At 38.2% G+C, this 21,027-nt stretch overlaps 4 protein-coding genes across 4 annotated transcripts; 2 read left to right on the top strand and 2 right to left on the bottom strand.

The window, feature by feature from the left end:
- The first annotated feature begins 445 nt into the window (after positions 1–445).
- Positions 446–2,829, top strand: LOC125204579 (very-long-chain 3-oxoacyl-CoA reductase 1-like). The gene is made up of 3 exons (XM_048103266.1): positions 446–1,146; positions 1,233–1,302; positions 2,424–2,829. The coding sequence occupies exons 1-3, from the start codon at positions 524–526 to the stop codon at positions 2,691–2,693; spliced, it is 963 nt and encodes a 320-aa protein (XP_047959223.1). The 5' UTR covers positions 446–523; the 3' UTR covers positions 2,694–2,829.
- A 2,219-nt stretch (positions 2,830–5,048) lies between these two features.
- LOC125204271 (photosystem II core complex proteins psbY, chloroplastic) lies at positions 5,049–5,723 on the bottom strand. Its single transcript, XM_048102872.1, has one exon. It carries the CDS (start codon positions 5,658–5,660, stop codon positions 5,142–5,144), a length of 519 nt encoding a protein of 172 aa, XP_047958829.1. The 5' UTR covers positions 5,661–5,723; the 3' UTR covers positions 5,049–5,141.
- Positions 5,724–11,384: 5,661 nt separating this feature from the next.
- On the top strand, positions 11,385–14,964 carry LOC125207962 (ultraviolet-B receptor UVR8). Its single transcript, XM_048107486.1, has 7 exons — positions 11,385–11,572; positions 12,395–12,431; positions 12,580–12,860; positions 12,956–13,305; positions 13,399–13,800; positions 13,900–14,287; positions 14,451–14,964. The coding sequence occupies exons 3-7, from the start codon at positions 12,636–12,638 to the stop codon at positions 14,691–14,693; spliced, it is 1,608 nt and encodes a 535-aa protein (XP_047963443.1). The 5' UTR covers positions 11,385–11,572; positions 12,395–12,431; positions 12,580–12,635; the 3' UTR covers positions 14,694–14,964.
- A 1,185-nt stretch (positions 14,965–16,149) lies between these two features.
- Positions 16,150–19,408, bottom strand: LOC125207961 (T-complex protein 1 subunit epsilon-like). Its single transcript, XM_048107485.1, has 9 exons — positions 19,105–19,408; positions 18,605–18,923; positions 17,804–18,152; positions 17,488–17,620; positions 17,337–17,389; positions 17,164–17,266; positions 16,823–16,989; positions 16,625–16,738; positions 16,150–16,499 (listed from the first exon to the last, which is right to left on the bottom strand). Exons 1-9 carry the CDS (start codon positions 19,301–19,303, stop codon positions 16,329–16,331), a joined length of 1,608 nt encoding a protein of 535 aa, XP_047963442.1. The 5' UTR covers positions 19,304–19,408; the 3' UTR covers positions 16,150–16,328.
- Positions 19,409–21,027: the final 1,619 nt, after the last annotated feature.

Raw genomic sequence — 21,027 nt, 5'->3', positions numbered from 1 at the left:
GCAAACTTTCTTAGCTGGTGGTAGATCTTAATTTGTACACGTAATTATCGATTTTAATTTGCAATAACGTGCCATTGTCCTAAAATGTAATTTGACATCTTAACCTACAAGACTATAATTTGCCAAAATTAAAACTGAAATATAGAGTATAAGATAGTAGTACCTTAATTTTCCAATCTCTTATTTTGATGTCTAATATATTCTTTACAAAATATTATAATCCATGTCCCGAAATTATATAATTTTCCTTCATTTAGGATGTATTTAACTAAAAGGCAATGTTTTACCCATTTATTATTAAATCCATATTAAAATCTGTGATTAAAGTATTAATTAATCATAAAAAAATAAATATGAGGCACGCTAGAAAATTCATTATTCATAAAGATAATTTTATTATAGTTTATTATAGGCCAAAATGTATATTGTGAAATTACAAGGACTAAAAACGAAATCCACAGCCCTCGAATATATCACCTTGCATTGTATACTGCATCTCCATCCAGCTCCAGATTCCCCTCTTATGGAGATTCCATCCCTCTTCATCCTCGCCGTCGCCTGCTTCGGCTTCATCACTCTCTCCAAATTCCTACTAAAAATCCTCTCATCGACATGGTCCACATTCATCCGGCCGGAAAAGGATCTGAGATCGTACGGCGCCTGGGCGGCAATCACCGGCTCCACCGACGGCATCGGGAAAGCAATAGCGTTCGATATCGCAGCGAGAGGCCTCAATCTCGTCCTAATCGGCCGGAATCCTTCGAAACTGGAGGCGACGTCGCGAGAAATCCGGCAGATTCACGGCGAGGTGAAGGTGAAAACCGTCACGGTCGATTTCTCCGGTGCCTGGCGAAACGGGGAGGAGATGGCGCGATACGTGGAGGCAGAAATTAGGGGTTTAGATTTGGGGATTTTGATTAATAACGCGGGATTAGCGTATCCGTACGCAAGATTCATGCACGAGGTGGATGATAGGTTGATGGAGAGCGTGGTCGGAGTGAATTTGGCGGCGTTGACGTGGATTACGAGGGCGGCGGTGGCGGGGATGATGGAGAGGGGAAGAGGCGCGATTGTCAACATTGGATCGGGCTCCTCCGCTTGCCTTTCGTCGTATCCGCTTTACACGGTGTACGCCGCCACCAAAGCGTAGGTGTTACTTCACCTTAATTTTATTCATTTGATTTTAGGTAAATGTTAATGTTGAATTTGCAATTTTGGTGTTCTGTGTTCAGATATGTGACAATGCTGTCAAAAAGCATGAATTTGGAGTATAAACAATATGGAATTGATGTGCAATGCCAGGTTGGTGAAGAATTATTAAACAAAGAATTTTTTTCTGGAGATTTAACAGATCTTTCCTCTTTCTATTTTTTTGCATTGCAATTTATCCAATTCAATTCATTTGTTGCAATGGAATAGGGCTCGTCTATGTATAATTTTTTTGGTGTTCCATTTTTTATTAATTTTAGTTTCTTATATAGTAGTAGTAGCTTAATTTTGATTATTTAAATTAAGGTACGCATACATTTGATTTTTAATGTCTTATAAAATTAAAGAATTTGAGAATAAAATGTGACTTGGTCATTAATAGTGGAAAATCGAGTCACATAATATTAAAAATTGAAGTAGATTAATTTTGAAGGACATGCCAATGACAAAAGTGGTTTTATTTTTGAGGTAGAGGTAGTATTAGTTATTGGTATTTACTAACTATCACTAATTTTATAATAAATACTCCATCCGTCTGTCGACGAAAAATAGTTATATTTTGCATTTTGGAATGTCCATGAAAAATAGTCACATTTCAAAAATGGAAACTTCCTCTCATATTTTATTCATTTCTTTTTCTTTCTTTTTATTCTTACCTCTCTTGCTTTATCTAATTTTCTTCATTCTCTCTTACTTTATCAATTTCTCATTAAAACTCATGCAGTACACAAATGAGACTATTTTTCATAGACGGTTAGTATGATATAAGGCACTGTGATGCTGAAATATTTATTCAATAAGAGACTTACTACTCCCTCAGTTCCATAGTAATGGAGGTTGTTCTTTTCGTTACGGAGATTAAGAAAAATTATGTTAGGTGAGTTAAGTAAATGGAGAGTAAAGTGGAAAATGAAAAAAGTTGAGAGATGAAGAGAGAATTAAGTAAGAGAGAGTAAAGTAGATGTGGAAAAATGTGTTGACTTTTACTAAAAATGGAAATGACTTTATTACTAATGACTCTATTACTATAGAACGGAGGGAAGTATAATTTAGTTTATATACATTGCACTAATATTATCCGCCGTTTTAATTCTAAATATATCATTAGACATCTTTTGGCATATTGTGTTTGGAGTACTTTTGCATTTTTTAAAGCCTTTTTTGGGTAAAAGTTCTATTTATTTATATTTAAAACGCAAGAATGTTGTTGACAGATCCCAATGTTGGTGGCAACAAAAATGTCATCTATAAAGAAAGCATCACTATTCACTCCATCTGCAGAGACATACAGCAAGGCTAGCATGAGATGGATTGGCCAAAGTGATGCCATCTGCATACCTTATTGGCCTCATGCATTGCAGGCCTTCCTGATCTCCTTCTTCCCCAACCAACTTGTTGACAACCTTGTCTTCAGATATTTCGTCGGGATGCGGGCCCGTGGCCGGAGGAAGGATCAGAAGCTTCACTCGACTAAGCTTAACTAAACCGTGATCTTTCAAATTGTAAATTGGAAAGTGTATGACTTCATTCTGAATTGTTCACTCTACCAAGTACCAACTAGCTTGATTGGATTTTTTTTTTTAATTATCAAGGGTGTCCACCGGTGATCCTAGTGATTAATTCCCGTGCTGATTTATAGACACCTCAATGGATAGGACAACTGGTCCAATAATTTAAAGCTACTCCATACCCAAAGGCAGGGACCATCGATGTACCAAGTGGAGTACCAACTAGGTTGATTGGATTTTTTAAATACTCCTAAGATCTAAGATCCGATTTGAACTCATCAAACTTTCTAACTGAACTAAAGACTTTGGGCCCATGGGCTTTGCATCCTTTTGTCTGCAATTATAATCCATTAGAGCACTCCCAATGGGCTCGGCGTTAAACTCGGCGATTTTTCGCCGAAAATCGCCGAGTTTTCACCGGCCAATGGGACGATTTCGGCGAATTCTCGGCGTTATTCCTCCCGAATTAACGCCAACCGACGATCCATCGCCGAAACATCGCCGCCCACTGTGGGCGCGATTCGGCGATGTTCGGCGATAATTTTTTTTTTAAACGGCTATATCTATAATTCCACCACTATAAATACTTCCTCTTCCTCCTCCATTCATCACACACAATTCTCTCAATTTTTCAATCTCTTATCTCAATCTTCAATCTTCAAAATTATGAGCTCTAGTAGGAAAAATTCTCGAAAAAGTAAGGATAAGGGCAAAGAGTCGAGTTCGCAAATTCCCAACACTGATGAAGCAAATGAGCAGTGGATGAGCTCGTTGTTGTCGATGGGTTCTCCTCCCGGCCAATATCCATATGCGGGTCCGTCCCCATTGCGAGACTCTACGCCACTTGCATGAGACTTTCTCCGTACTTCCAGTCTGCCCTCGGCATGCCCTCTCCGGCCGAAGCGATGTGTATCGCCCCCGGATAGTCACATCGTTGTTCGACACCCCTGGATCAACCCGGGCGACGAAGAATCTCGAGCCGCGGCGTACACAACGGATCCGACACTCAGCACGGACGACTACGAGGTGGAAGAAACGCCCGCGAGCCGCCTTCGGGAGGAGCGGGAAGGAAGGCGCCGGCGTCGGACGGCTGCGGCGGTACGACTTTCGATGAGAAGCGAGCGGACAAGGACTCTTACACTCTCGAAGAGTCCGGCGATAGCCAGCTGCTGGGCGGACACGGCCCGCAAGGACCCGGTGCGCGGCAACTACCGGACTGAGATCATGTTACGGCGCGCAGGTTACGGAGAAGTACACGACCAACAAGGCTGCCTCGATGAAGGACCATGGCAGTGAGGCGATCCGCCGGCATTGGGAGCGTCTCATGAGGGACTGCGCCCATTTCAACGGTATATATTCTAACTTGATGACGAACATGACGAGTGGCCAGAACGAGCACATGGTCCGAGATGAGGCCATCCGGATGTATAGTGGCCAGTTCTTGTCGAAGGGCTTCAAGTATTGGAAAATCTATGATAGGCTGAAGGATCTCCCCAAATTCCGGACGGATGCACAGCGCGCTGCACGGAAATCGGTGCGCTCGCGACTTAGCGGTGCGGAGAGTGAGGGCAGCGCGATCCCCATCGACTTGTCTGAGGATGGTCCGCACGAGCGCCCTGTGGGAGCGAAGAAGGCGAAGGGGAGGCGGAAGGGGAAGGGCACATCGTCAGATGCCCAGTCGGAATCCCCGTTCTTACAACAAGCCACGTTCTCTTCCAATGCCGCCACTCTGGCGCAGTTTTACACGCTGTACTTCACCGGCGGCGGAACCCCAGAAGAGAAGCAGTCCCTCTGGTCGACCATCCAAAATATGAAGATCAAGATGGACCTCTCGTCGGACGCTTCTCCCTCTTAGTTTTTTAAATCCTTGTTTTTTATGGTTTTTTATTTGTAGTTTTTTTTTTCTCGTTGTATTATATTTTCCAATGATTAATACAACGACGAATTGTTCATTTATAAATCTATTTATTAAACACATTTGTAGGGAAAATTAAATAATATTAAAAATGATGATGTAAAAATGAAATGTTGAGTTAGGGAGAAATAAGGGAGAAATAAGGGAGAAACCATTGGAGCAGAAAGTTGGCTAAAAACTGGGGATAAATTTTGGTGCTGATGTGGCGCTGATGTGGCAGGAGTTAGGGAGAAATAAGGGAGTTTTTAGGGAGAGAATTGGGAGTGCTCTTAAAGCCCATGATTTTTAAAGACAAAATCTTGTGGGCCCACGAGGCCAAGAACCTTACAACAATACATTCAAATTAACAAATTATCCATTTGCAGTTCAAAGTCCTAACAAATTAAACCCTAACAAAATCAAGATGAAGAAAATTGTGCCAGAAAGAGTTTCTATTATTAGGAATAATACAATCACATGCACATGAAAAAGAGAAGAAGATTTCATATAATTACACACATCCTTTTTACTCAATCCGATCTCATCCTGTTAATCTGGTTCAAAGCAGGCTGCAAGATGTTGTAAAGCACCCACCCAATCGCCGGCGCCACCACAAACAGCAGCAGCTGCCCCCTGTTGTCCGCCGCCGCCTCCGCCGCGGCAGCCGCCTCTTGCGGATGGAGGAGCCCCGCCGCCGCTAGGCCACCGCCGAGGCCGGCGATGAGGCCCTTGGTGACCCTCATCTTGTTGATCTGGTTGAGCGCCGGCTGCAGGATGTTGTAGAGCACCCACAGGATCGCCGGGATGATGGGGATCAGGAGGGCGATGCCGCGGTTGTCCCCCTCCGCGATCTCCGCCAGCTGCTGGGCCGCCAAGGCCGGCTCTGCGCCCGACAGGGCCGCGAAGACGGTTCCCGCCACGGCCGGGGCGGAGGCGGGGGTGAGGAATTTGGGGAGGGAGAGGAGGGGCTTTGTGGGCTTGATGGCGGTGGTGGGAGTGAAGCATTTGGGGTTGAGGAGTGCCATGGTTGTGGCCATTGTGGCTGCCATTGTGTGTGTGTGTGTTTTTGGGGGTGAATATGGGTGATCAAGAAATTAGTGTAATTAAAGTTTTGGAATGTGAAAATAAGGGAAAATGGGTAGAAATATTTGGGAACCAATGGGAGTTAGGATTTTGGATTGTTTTCTTATCTTGAGGGTGTGATTGGTGGGTGAGATTTGGACCTCATGTGGAATGTCCCACTTCCATTTTCTTATCACAAACTTTCTTCTCATATTCTTTCATAATTAGGTATATAGTGTTTTTTTGTGATATTTAGTGGAATCGGATGTTGAAAGTATTCACAATAGTAGTTTGTACAGTCCCTTTGTCCGGTCATAAATGTCTCATTTTTTACTGGTTCGGACTTAAGAAATCATTTGACTTTATAAAAAAATGAAGATAAAAATGTTATTGGAACATGAAATATATATTTCTATTAAAAATTTTAGTAATAAAATGTGGATGTAATAAGTTAGCGGAATGTGAGGTTCACTCGCTAGAATTAGGGAGTAAAAGTTAAATGAAATGTTTATTGATGGATCGGTGAAAAAGAAAAAATAGGATACTACTCCCTCCGTCCCAGCTAAAATGACACGTTCCTTTTTTCACATGTTTTGAAAAAAACGTTCCTTTTTTCACGTGTTTTGAAAAAAAATGATACTAATAAATAGTTAAAGTGAAGAGAAAATAAAGTAAAAAAGATGATAATATAGAAGATAGTGTCTTCTATAATATTCTCTAACTTACTTTATTTTTTCTCTATTTTAACTATTTATCATTATTTTTTCAAAAAAAGTGCGAAAAAATTATGTGTCATCTTAGCTGGGACAGAGAGAGTAGTATTTAATAGTGGACGGAGAAAGTACTAGGCTTATGTATGATATTTAGCCCATGATTTTGAGATCCTTTATCCCGATTTCCAAAAGCCCAATTCACGTTTCTGTAATTATCAATAGTTACTATTTGAGTGTCTGTAATTTCATTGGGCCTTTGGTTGGGCTCCCTCTACGTATAATTAATGTTTTAAAACGTTTTGGGCTACTTTAGTAGATTATTACTTATTAGTAATTACATGATATACGAGTACATCGATAAATAGAAGTATAGAACCCTTTTAATAAATGGAGCAATTAAAATATTTCTAAATTTTATTAATAAAACTTGTCCAATATTGTTGGTGTTTGGATGCTACTCTCTCCCCCAATCAAAAGTTCTAATTTATTGTAGGTCCACTCATTTTAATTATTTTAGATAAGGTATCTAATATTTAATTAATTAAAATAATTAGAAATATAGGACATATATTCCACCAATGCCTTTATACAATTTCATAAAATTCATGCCCAAACTTAATGGACGTACATATCAAAAATAAAGAATTTTGAAAAGTCAAACATAAAAAGGTTAGAGTGAGGGGTAGTGTATAAGATGTTAACAATAGCTTGTCGTATAAGTAAAAGCTAGCATACTAATTAGGAGTATTTTTTATTCAACATATGCATGTTTCTTATAAGCATCATGAAGACCAGTACTATAAGTTATGATATCCACTACAACCATATAGTAATTGTCAACAAAATGAAAGCTACAAACCTTGTTACTTTCCCTTTTTCATTACGGATTTTCATTCACTTAGAAAAACAAAATTTGAACCAACACTTTTTCGGTGTTTCAGTTTTTTAACCGATGAATCATTATTTTAACATCTATGTAAAAATGTAAAATCAGGGCATCCGCATCGCGTCTCGATGCGGTCTCTATCTCGTCTATCTCGTCTCGACGAGATGAGACAGCATCGAGACGGCGATACGGCATGCATCTCGTCTCGAAGAGACAAGCCATCTCGCCGCGTGACGCGTCCCGAAGAGGCCGGCCTCGAGCTGGCGAGACACGCGCCTTGGCGACGTGGCGTGCTCCGGTTCGTGCGTGACGCCCACTCGTCGGCCCGCGAGTGTGCGTCGTTTATATCCGTTTAAATTTTTAATTTTATTTTTTAAAAAAAAATCAGGAAAATTCGAAAATAAAATAAATTAAAATATTGTAATTTTTAATTTTTGTATTTTTCATTATTGTAATAAAAATTGAAAATTAAAAAATTTAAATTAAAATTAAAAATACTCCATAGGATTTCAATTATGTATTTTTCGTATTTTCGGATGTTGTAATTTTTGTGGTGTTTAATGATTTAATGAATTATTAGTATTAATTTAATATTTCAATGAAATATCAATTGAATTTGTTGGAAATAAAAATTAAAAATAAAATTGAATGAATAGTTAAGGGATGAGATGGTTAAGAGATGGAGGGATGCAGGTGATGTCTCTTAGTTAAGAGATGAGGTGAAAAGTACAGTGGGGCCCATAAATAGTGAAGAAATAAGACGGTTAAGAAACGGATAAGAGACAGGGATGCGGATGCCCTTAGAACATACATAGAAATGTACTAAGGAGTACTAGTATATTTAAACGCAGGACATCTATATAGTAGCAAGTGTATGGACGATTGTACCATTATGTTGACATTTGGTATGGACTATGTTGACATATATGTACATTCTAACACCCCTATGTGCCAAACAAAATGAAACATTTCATTTTTAGCATGAATATTTTATATAAATGAATTGAGTAGAGAGATTAATAAAATTTATATTTTAAAAAAATGTCATTTTAAATGGAACATCTAAAAAATGAAATTGAGTTTAAATAGCGCGGAGGGAGTAAAAACAAAAGAAATTCATTTAAGTGGACAAGTGGTGGTAACATCTTAGTAGGACTCATGACATTCGTCTTAATTATTTAAATACTATATTAGTTATAACTAAGGTATGGTGGGTGATTAGGTCATATACATTTTTTAGTGCATTGTAGGTCATAGAGTATTACTGTTGCAAGTAATGTCAGGAATCTTAATATTTGTTAAGTTGGGTAAAACAATATTTTTTTTCTTTAATATAAATGATTGCTTGTGTTTATTTGCTTGATTGACAAACAAAATAGATTTTAATGGGTAAATTAAATACATTCTACTATATTATATATCAAGACGCATTAAATTGAATCACAGTTTGAAAACATTGAATTGGGCATCGTGGCCAGCAAAAAACATGCGGATTGAGTGTAAATACCTCTTCAATTAATATCTATAAATATATATGTAATTTAATAAAGACTCTACTGTAGGGAAGTGTTAGGGTGCCACCACCTCTTAAAATAACATCATACCACCATTCCTAGCCAATCATTTATACACATGGACGAATAATAAGCTGCCACGTGGTAAAAAACATCTGAAAAAGATGGCCAGTAATATTTTTCTTGGCCAGCAATATCCAACACGTTATACAACAATATATAGATTGCTGTTTAGCATTTATAATATTGTTGTGTAGCGTTTATAATATTATTATATAAGTAATGTCACGGTATCACTTTAAGAGGGGTTGTCATTTTAATACAAACTCTCTACTATATACATATATATACACATTATTTCCATCAAGTGCATGAATCCAACCGTGTCAGGATTATTAAACCTTGATATTCTCAAGTGGATTAAATCGTGATATTATATGAATAATTTATCACACATTTTAGGAATTGTATAATAAAAAAGCTTAGTTAAAAAGTAGAACGAAGCATCGATTATGCAATTCCCCTTCCCTTTTTAAATTTTCAATTACCAACTATTCAAGTATTCAATAACAGATTACGCTATTTAGTAGAGAAAAAAATAAATTAGTAAATGGTCAAAGTTCAAGAGGGAAAATGCCCTATAATATATGAACTCAAACATATTATTTTGGTTTTCTATGTATTCCTTTCGTTCCAAAAATTATCCTCTTTTATTAACTTGGTCTGTTTCCGAAAATTAGTCTACTTTTTTATTTTAAAAAATTTACACCTTAATTTACACTATTAATTATATGATTCTTATTATCAACTAACACTACTTCAAAGTAATTTTTTATCTTTTTTCACATATTTTACTAATTTGCATCATAATTCGATCGTATTTACCCAAAGTCTCTATTATTAGATGCTGTATAGATTGTGTTATAAATATGCCATCCGCTCAGTAATAGGGTATCACAATTTCCTATTTTCGTCATTCACCAAAAATATACTCCATCAATTTCTTTTTTTATTCATTCCCACCCCACCTATGGGATGGCCCTTTTCTCTATCATGTCGAATACATAATGGAGTATATTAGTGATGGGAGTTCTTTATATGCTATTTCTCTCTCAGATTGCACATTATTTTTAATAACATTTGGACTTTCCAAATATATTCAACAAGACCATGTATTTTGATCTCTTTAGGTGTTTACATAATTTGTGAAAAATGAAAAAGACCACCACCACCACTACAAAAGCAATCTAGCCACCAGCTTATTAGCATCTCTCCTCACATTTTTGCCATATTGCTATTTATTAAGATGATACTTGTATTTATGAAACTAACTTTGTGCGCATATACATGGAGAGAGTATTTATATAGATACATATATTGCAATAAAAAAAATAGTTGCTTCACAAATTTACAGCACTTGACAAATTTAGACCAAATAATATCACATTCCCTTATCGGAATAATATATAATGCCCAGTAGTTATGAATCAAACATGACGTGCCAATTGAGATAATATGCCACCAATATTTAATTGGGCAAAGCTCCCAATAATGGATGAAGAAATTGACTCAATCCTATGGTCCCTTGTCACACACATTTAATATCACTGGTTTATTTTAATACGATAGCAATAAGTCCAAAAGTGGGGAAATTAGGCCAATAGATAGCCATGACCTACATTTTATATACATATTTTTGTTCCTATTAAATAAAATAATTATGATAATCCAAATCAATTGGATCAACTGAGCTCCCTCTCATGGTGACACTTTTATCGTTGATTATAAATCAATATTGTTTTAAATAAGGATTTTGTTTCTTATTTGGGTATATATATTCGAATGATTTGCTATTTCAAAACCTTGAAATTTTATGAAATGTGGATGTTGAGTTCTTGCTTTTCTAATAAACAAGCTATATACCACAAAACTTTACAATCACTCTTCCTTCATTTTATTGAAGTGTATTATTCTATTTACTAGTTAATTACTATAAATTTATAGCAAATTTAAGATAATAATAAACATATACGCTACATTTATATGTGAGCAACTATAATTGGTTCTCATTTCTAACATAGAAATAATAGGTTTCCACTATCCTCATCTTTGTTATATTATCATATATTAATCTTTTAGATATGATTGGGAATCGCAATTTGAGGTCACACCTCAAATTATACAATCTTGGATTAAGTAATGCATAGTAAATGACAATTTCACCCTTGAGATATAGAAAGGATATTCTCCATTACACAATCATTCATTTCATTTTTTGATATATTTCGTAATTGCACAATACTACGAGATAATTATAATACTCCATATAAGGTGAGATTGTGAAAACGTTATTAAGAGGATAGCATTGGTAAATTCTTGAATTTGTTAGATTTGGATAAATTCAATCTCCCAAAATCTTGGGATTGTAGTTAGATACACCCAAATTTCTTTATCTTCTTCTGAAATTCACCATTTTGCATGTAAACAGTATAATTTTCACGCAGTAAAACGTGTGAGTGTGAGCAGAAGCCACAGAATAAAACAGGGTTGACACCTCATATCTTTCTGTTCCCTTCAATTTCAATACATTCCATCCGATTTATAGAGAAAATAAAGGCGTTCTATATAACCTCACACACAGTCACACACATACTATCTCTTTCCGAACAAAAACTCCTCCTTTTCTCTCTCTTACCCTTCTCAAAGAAGAGGAAGAATTCTACACAAATATCCCATCATCAAGATCAAATTTTTAATCATCTGCGAGGCTAAAAATTCAACCGCAAGTAATCACCTGAAAATTCCCTTTTGATCATTGTGAAACCCAAATTCAAGGCTGTTGCTTTGTGATCGGAAATTTTGATGTGTCTTTCATAAGTGGGTTTTTGGGGAAATCTTGTGCGCCTATTGCATGTGAAAAGCTTTTGCTTTTCTGGGTTTTTTTACCCCTTTTGTCTCTTGATCTGTTTTTGTGTAACAATGTGCAGAATCAAGACTGCCCCTTGTTGGTTTTTGTGATAAAATCCCACTTGATCTTCAGTTTGTAAAGGAAATTTAACTTTTTTGGGCGATCGGATGTTGAAAGACTGGATTTTGTGAGGTTAATTTGTTTTGTTGGATTGCGATGATCATTTAGAATCATGATCATCAGCCAAATCATTTCTGGGATTTTTAGATTAACCCTCTTTTTGTGAGAATTCCTTTGTATTTTTGGGTGCTTTTGGTGTGTTGGGATATTCTGTGGTGGTTTTGGGAATGCTTCATTCAACAGTATTCTTCATTTTTAGTATACGTACAATCTACGCTTACACCTTTCTTTTTCTTGTGGAGAAGATAGTTGCTTGTTTGAATGTGTTTGCTTGTTGGATATCATTTGATTTGATGCTTTAATTTGGGTTGTTACCTTTTCTCATTGGATCACATATTGTTTTTTTGTTGATTCTGGTTTGATCATTGATGGGTGCTTGTGTTTCTCACTTTAGCTCTCTGTGATTGGTAGTTGTGACTTTTGGTGTTGTTTTCTTCATCTTTAGCATCTCTTTTGACTTTTCATTCGTTGCATATATTTGATTCTTGATTGTGTATTCATAGCTGTGTTTGTAATGCAGGGTTGATTTTAAAAACAGTGAACAAGTAGCTAGAAAGGTACTGATTATTGTATCTCCTACATTTTACATTTTGTTGTGAATTTGTGATCTTTGAGTAGTTCGATTATCTGTTCTTGCCTAGTTAGAACGGTAGAAAAAATCGAAAAAAAAAGCTTACATTTTGTTGTGAATTTGTTATATTTCAGTAGTTAGACTATCCATTCTTGCCTAGTTAGGGCACTGCAGCGATAGAGCGGTGCCCATGGATGCCACGGCTAGTGGAGCATCGAGCGTTCAGTACCACAACATCACCGAGCAGGCAATCGCGCCCCTTGCTCCGCCTCCCCATGTTGCACACCAGAGGCAGCAACGACATTGCTTTGGGAATGCAACCCCAGGGGAGTTCCCGTTGTCTGCTAACCCCTCCATCGTCCTGCATTTCCTGTCCGCCTGCAATTTAGACCCGCAAGATCTTGCCAAACTCGAGGCAAGTGTGTTTTACTTGCCATTTCCCAAAGTTGGATTCTTGATTGACATTAGAGTTGATGATACCGCTGATTGAATTCATAATGCTTGTTGCAGGCGACTTGTTCGTTTTTTAGGCAGCCTGCGCACTTCGCCCCTGACCACGAGCTCTCATTGGCTGAGCTTGCAGCTCTTGATATGTGCCAGAAGAGGGCCATATTCAAGCCAATGACCATAGAGCAGCAGCAATGCTTGAAGCAGAGTTGTGGTGGCTCGTGGAAGCTTGTCTTGAGATACTTGCTGGCAGGGGAAGCATGTACGAGGAGGGAGAAGTCGCAGGCAATAGCCGGCCCTGGCCACAGCCTCGCTGTGACCTCTAAAGGAGCCGTGTATTCATTCGGTTCCAACAGCTCCGGCCAGCTTGGGCATGGAACCACAACTGAGGAGACGCGCCCTTCCCTAATTAGGTCGGATATGGATATCCTCTCTAAACCTTACGAGAACCCTAGATTTTGCAAAAGGGTAAAGTTGATAGATAATGCACACTTGTTTTGATGCAGATCTCTGCAAGGAATCCGCATTATTCATGCTGCGGCTGGGGCTGGACGAACAATGCTGATTAGTGATGCAGGACGCGTCTATGCCTTTGGGAAAGATTCTTTTGGTGAAGCCGAATACGGGGCTCAAGGGAATAAGTTAGTGACTACGCCTCAGCTAGTCGAATCTTTGAAAGATATCTTTGTTGTCCAAGCTGCTATTGGGAACTTCTTCACCGCCGTGTTGTCTAGAGAAGGCAGGATTTACACCTTTTCTTGGGGAGACGAGAGCAAACTCGGCCATCAAATGGAACCTAATGATCTTGAGCCTCGCCCGTTGTTGGGAGATCTCGAAAATATACCTGTGGTTCAAATTGCAGCTGGCTATTGCTACCTTCTTGCTTTGGCATGTCAACCTAGTGGAATGTGAGTTCCCTACTATCCTTATTTAAACATCAAATTTGTTGAGTTTTTGGCTTTGTGAGTTCCCTAAAACAGACATGCCTCGTTTGTACGTGATTTTAGGTCGGTATACTCTGTCGGGTGTGGGCTAGGTGGGAAGCTTGGGCACGGTACTAGAACGGATGAGAAGCAGCCGAGATTGATCCAACAGTTTGCAGTGTTGAATCTTCAGCCCGTTGTAGTTGCTGCCGGTGCTTGGCACGCTGCAGTGGTCGGGAAGGATGGAAGGGTATGCACGTGGGGATGGGGGCGGTACGGTTGCTTGGGGCACGGGAACGAGGACTGCGAATCAGTTCCCAAAGTAGTCGAGGCACTGAGCAATGTCAAGGCCGTACACGTTGCAACAGGGGACTACACGACCTTCGTTGTCTCGGACGATGGGGACGTCTATTCTTTCGGGTGTGGAGAGTCCTCGAGCCTTGGACACAACACCGCTGCTGCTGATGAGCAGGTTTGATCCCGTCCCAATCCGTGTCTCAGTGTCTCATCTCATGTTGAGACGAGACACTGATTAGGATCTCTCTCTTTTTTTTTTCCTTAAAGAGGATCAATAATGGTTCTCCACAGTTGATGTCTCAATCCGTGACCTAACGTGTCCGTTTGCTCGATTGCAGGGAAACAGGCACACGAACGTGCTAAGCCCGGAGCTCGTGACCTCGTTGAAGGAGGTGAAGGAGAGGGTCGTGCAGGTAAGCCTCACGAACTCGATATACTGGAATGCGCACACATTCGCACTCACGGACTCGGACAAGCTCTACGCGTTTGGGGCGGGTGACAAGGGGCAGCTCGGGGTCGAGCTCGCGGCGAACCAGACGGAGAGGGCGAACCCGGACCGCGTCGAGGTGGACCTCAGTTGACTATAATCTGCCTGTACTGCCCTTTGCCTTTAATCTCATTATTAACATTGCATTGTAGATATATGATGGTTTCATCTCATGGTTTATTGGTATGTGTAAATAGAAACAGTGATTGTGAATAAGGGTAGGATTTAGGAGCTGCAGAATTAACCTCCTTTAGAAATTCGTTAGCTCTTTGTCTGAAACCAGTAAATAGTTTTAAGAATGACTCATCAAGATTTCTTTTTTAACTTATTAAGATTGGTGAAAAAATTGCCTTTTTTAACCATTATTACTAGCGTGTGAAGCTTCTCTTTTGTTCAATGTAGAGGAGTATCTTTAATGTGTTTTTGGTTTCTGTGTTTGGAGATTTGTTTTTATTTTGATGTATTGTGCTGTGTATATTATTGTGCGTAGTGAATGTTAGGGTTGTATTTTTACATTTTTTGTATAATTTAATTCATGTTGAAATTACATTTTTGTAAATTTAAATGCATGCTGAAAGCTGAATGATTTTATTTGGCCTGCAATTTTAAGAGTTGATCACCAGATTAAAATTGTTCAGCCTTTTTATATGAGGCAAATTGCCAAATAAATCACATGAGATGTTGAATTCTGATCCGGTCTACAAAATAAATTCTCTCTCTTTTCGGCGTTTATATACTAATGTTGCAATAGGTTTAAAACGCGTGGATAAAACAATGTTGAAAAAATGAGAGGTTTTAATTATGTTTGAAACGCCGTTACATAACTGACTGACACATATGTGGTAATTTGCTAAAAAGGAAGGAATGATGAGATAAGTACAAAATTCTCATCTTTGATGATTATTATAAATCATAATTAAGAATTTTTTTCCATATATTTTTGTCATAGCATCAGCACCAAAATAAAAAATCTTAATTTGAATAAAAAGATCATGATCAAGATGCATGAAATTTTTAGTAATACTACAATAATAAGAAATTACTAGTAATGGTTCCTTACATAAACATGCACTGGAAACCTAGACGTTTTTTATTGACACGTTTTTTTATTTATACAATAGTGAGCTTATTTCTCTATCTTAATATATTTTGTTATCTCTTCTAATTTATTCTCTCTTTTTCTTTTATTTTATTTTCTCTTACATTAATATTTACAATTCACTAAAGATCACTATCTAATTTCTTATGCCAAATGGCAAATAGAAACATCTTACATAGGCAGAACCAAGGAAGTGTTATAATATTTGATTTCTAGTTGAATTGCATATTTTTGCTAAGTAAAACTGACTTCAAACGCTCTAAAACTTACCTGCAATTTACTAATGTATCCTAGCAATATTTCAATTTACGGTCAAATAACATATCGTTGGCTGAATATTACAAAAAATTAAAATGCTCACGAATTATTTCCATGATTCCTGCATTCCTGTTGAATTTGACTGGAGTATATGATTAAATTTAGAAAATTTTGTATAAAGAAGACGAAAAAGTGTAGAGAAATATATAAAGCCCATCTCAAAGAGAGAAAACCAAAGTTCCACATAAGTTAAAACGAGGTCCTAAAATCGACCAATTCCACAACCCAAGAAACCTAAGAAATCAGGTCCTAAAATCGACAGCATTTGATAACAGCAAAATTTAAGATTTCAAGCAAATCATGTAGAAAAATTCAATACTCCGAAGGTGAGATAACATCATCAATCTTCAAAATCATCTTCACAACTTGTGTTGCAAGCAGAATCTGCTGCTGTTTCCCGATCAGAGTCTCAAAAACGTTCTGCTCACGCATGTCGTTTGTGCCAACGTCGTTGCAGTCGATACCGCAGCAGCTGTTGTTTTCCTGCACATTGAAGATCATGTCCATGTTAGTACTCGTGTTTACAGAAAGCTAGTGATGCAAAGGGCGGTCATTATCTGATTCTGATGAAAGGAATGCGCGAGACAAGAAGCCGGGTGTGAAATTACCTTGATTTGCTGGGATTTGACAGCGGATAGAGTTTCTATAGGTTGGAGGCCGCTGTTTTCAGCCAGTGCCATCGGGATAGCATCTAAGGCATCTGCAAAGGCTCTGATTGCATACTGCAAAATTGGAAGATTATTGTTATGCTAAAAATGTCTTGAAAGTGGAAACTGAAGGTTCAAGAGGGAAGGATGTGGGCTGACCTGCTCAACTCCGGGGTACTTATCAGCTGCTGCTTCCACAGCAATTGAGCAGGAAATCTCAGCTGAGCCACCACCATATACTATGGAGTTGTTACGGATGAGATTCCGAGCAACGCACAAGGCATCATGAATACTACGTTTTGTTTCCTCTATCATCATCTTATTACCTAAAGCATTGTCAGGAAACAAGAATCAATCCGCATCCGTGTTCTAGCATTTGACATGAGCACACAACCCAAAGTAAAAACATAAAATAATAAGTGAATCGACCATGGAAAATCTCAACTGCCTCTGATAGATTTAAAATCATATCAAAATGTAGAACTTGAAAGAATACCTACCACCACGTATAAATATGGTCACGGCCCTTGAATTCGCACAGTGTTCAATATATATCATCCGATCCTTAGTGGTGCCAAAAGCCTTTTCTCGAACCAAACCGGCCTGACATGAGTAATCAAAGAGTTAGGTCATATGGTTTCTTAGATGTAAGTATGACAACGTACAAGCTTACCTTGCCCAACTTTTCTGTTGTTAACTCCTGAAATCTGGGAACAATTCTCCCACCTAATAACAAAGTCGAGAAAATGTTTTGTAAGATGTGCCAACTAGAGAAAGTAACATAAGTAAAAAAATATTCAATAAATTGTAGGATTGCCAAAAACCTGTGGCTATGGCTATCAGCTCTAACTCCACACCACCAACCCATCGGACAGCAGGCAAATTCCTGTGCATCAACAGATGGTTTGCCTCATCATCAAAACCCCATTGGCAGATCACCAGAGTGGCCCCAACATCCTGTGACAAATTGATGATTTTAAATTACACCAAAGTCTTTACTTCTATGGATTTCAAGCATACATACCAAACATAGATCAAACCATGACAAGGATGGACATGATTTATTGTTGCCACAAATTTTGCAAAGATTGTAGAAAAAACAATTATGAGCAAACAATATAACATACATAAAAAAGTCACCTTGCATTTTTGAACCATATCATCGAAGTACTTCTGCTCTTGTTGACGTAAAGTTTGGAACTTTTCCACAGTATCAATATCGACCTTATGTTTAGTCTTTGGCTTTGGTGGCTCAAAGGGGCAAGTCAAAATTGCAATATGTGCATCCTCAATCTGTTTTGGCATTTGGGGATGACTCATATCTTTGTCTACAACAATTCCATATATTAGTTCTGTATCCTCTAGCTTCCCGCCAACTTTCCCTTCTACTTTAATCAAGTCAAGATTGACATCCCTCCTCTCTAAATCTGCAACAGCGAGCACGGCTTTGACTGCAATTTCAGCCAAACTGCGCTTGCACCTATTCACTCTGCAGAGCATATTTTACAATACAAAAACAAGTCAAAATCAGCAGGCTGAATATTAGTATTTGGAACTTAACAATCCAATAGCAATTGAATGTAAAGTCCATTAAGCAAATTTTCACATGATCAAGACAATAATAACTTAATAATGCTAAGAGCATAAAAAAGACAATGAACAAAATTTCATTCTGAAAAGCAGCAGCAGAGAGGGAAAGAGACATTGCTTTAGCAGAACTCATCAAAACAAGTTCTTAAGCTTCCTCACTATGCACAATGAAAAGAACATCGAAAACTGTAGCTCAGATCTGGATCTCCTAAGATATGAACACTCCACTAGAGTTCACAGTACCCATCAAAAATTTTAAAAACTTGCCAATTTTAAAAATAAGATAACAAAGAAAATGCAATATACTCAAATAATAGCATGAGTTTCAAAGAAGGGCATATCAGCACTTACATCTTAGAGGATAAAGTAGTCATACAAGTCCGGATCAAAGGCTCCGCATCTGCGCTGCTAAATTCAAATTTATGCGCTATACTCTCCAAATGCTCAAAGGCAATCTTCGAAGCCAGCTCATATCCCTCAGCAACCCTAATTGGGTGAATTCCACGCTCCAACAGCTTCTGAGCTTGTTCTAGAAGCGAACCTGCCATTACAACAACTCCAGTCGTCCCATCCCCTATCTCATAGTCCTGACTCCGCGACAACTCAACCATGAGCTTCGCAATCTGGTTGTCAACATCCATCTGCTCCAAAATCGTCGCACCATCATTTGCTGACATCAAAAGCAGCAATTATTTACACAGAAAAAATCAAGCAGAAATCTAGCACGGAGCTATCAAAAGCAGAAAACAAGGAATAGTTTTTACTCGAAGCTATCACAATGCTACATATTAAATCCAAAACCCTAGGAGTTCAATTAAAAGGAAAGGGAGCAAAACAGAGTGAGGGCTTACTTATGGTGACCTCGCCGTCGGGGCTCTGGAGCATTTTATCCATGCCCTTGGGGCCTAGGGAGGTGCGGAGGATCCGCGCCACCGCTTTGCCGGCGGAAATGTTGGCCTTCTGAGCATCGAGGCCGCGCAATCTGGTTTTCTGCTCCTGCTCCCGTATGATGAAGAAGGGGCGGCCGAATTCGTCGAAGGCCAGCGACATTGTGCGGGTTCGGGCGAACGGATCGGATCTTCAAGCAGATCCGAATAGGAAAATGGGGAAAAGAGGAAGAGTGGAGGGAAGGAGAGTGATTTCAGAAATTTCTCCAAGGTTTAGATTTATGAATATAGGTTCTGTGCCCTAGTTTACTTCAGTGGCATTACTGTAATATTGTGTTTATCCAACTATTTTTATGATTTTTTTTTAAAGTTATTAATTACAAGAATATTATTTAATTACAACAAATTTAAGCTGCATTTGTGATAATTCATCTGTATCTTTAAAATTCGAACTTCGCCACAATTTTTAAGTATCGACTAAAATGAAAAGTATTGCTTATAATTTGGTGATATCAATTCGATGCATTATATCAGTAACGGTTACTATTTGTCTTGTAAATACAGACTTTTTACACTTTTTGATTTATTTTTCTTCTCAGCTTTAATATTTGTATTCAAAACATAAACTTTGAGATTTTCTTATTTTTCAATCGATAAACATTTCCGGCTAAATCAAAATTGATGTGGAACACTTGGCATATTATCACGCACGTAGCAAAAATGGTGACAAATTACAACATATTTTGTTTTTTCTCTAGAACTTTAATGTATTTTTATTTAAATACATAAATTATGAGATTTTTTCCCATAAAAAACAATTTAAAAAATATATTTAATTATGAATTGCTATAATTGTGTCATTTTCTAAATTGTAGTATTGTTTAGTTTTTTAGACAAATAGTATTTTTTGGACTATGTTTAATGTCTTTGAAAAAATAAAATTTTAAGAGATTATGATTCGAAATATTTGCAATTTTTGTCTTAAAAATTTCATTTGGTAGGGTGATAATTATTTTATTTTTTATACATTATTAATTACTAATGCCTATTTTTTGTGATTTAGAATGATAATAAACTAATGATGAGATCCATCATAATATTATAACAAGGAAATCAAGTCCTCCTTTAAAAAAGGAAAAGAATCACTATTTTCTGTATCTAATAAAGAAAAATAATCCACTATGATCACTTAGCTAGAGATATAAAATGATCACTGAATAAAAAATAAAGTAAAACGAAAATTAACCACTTATTACACCGCTCCCTTATTTAGTAAAAGAAAACGGATCCAACAGCGGCGGCGGCGGCCACTGCGGTCGCTGCGGCGGCGTTGGTTCCATGCTCTGCAGCGGCGGCGCTGGCCGTAGCATGCGAGCCGCCAGCTGCCGGTGGGGAATGGGCGTTCTTCAAGGCTCCTCCGGGGGCAGCTGCTTCGTTGAGAGCTCCGAGCACGGCGTTAGGGTCCACTCCGGCGGCGGCGGCGGCGGGGCCTAGGTTGGCTGCGGCGGCGTGAACGTTGGGGTCTTCGGCGGTGGCTTGCATCCCCACGGCTGCGAAGAAGATGATCAAGGCAACGGCAATCATTTGTTGTTTTGCCATTTTTAGTATTTTCTTCTTTTATTATTATTATTATTTATTTTTTTTGTGATTTTTGAAAGAGAATACCGCAGCTTGTATGTGGAGATGTGAGTTGCGGTGGTGGAAATGGTGGAGGAAGGAGGTCATTTATAGGGCGGAGGAGCGGCGGAGGTTGCGGACTATTCATGCATGCAAAATAGCCTAAGTTGCGTTATTTCTTCCAGACCATTGCTATATTTGGCATGAAAGATGGATCATCCAAATATTTTAGGCAATTTAGGACCACTCATTATTTCTTTTTCAAAGAGT

This window comes from Salvia hispanica, chromosome 2, assembly GCF_023119035.1.
Source record: "Salvia hispanica cultivar TCC Black 2014 chromosome 2, UniMelb_Shisp_WGS_1.0, whole genome shotgun sequence".
Lineage (NCBI taxonomy): Eukaryota > Viridiplantae > Streptophyta > Magnoliopsida > Lamiales > Lamiaceae > Salvia > Salvia hispanica.
The sequence above is the reverse complement of the archived record's forward strand: the minus strand, read 5'-3'. Positions and strand labels throughout refer to the sequence as shown.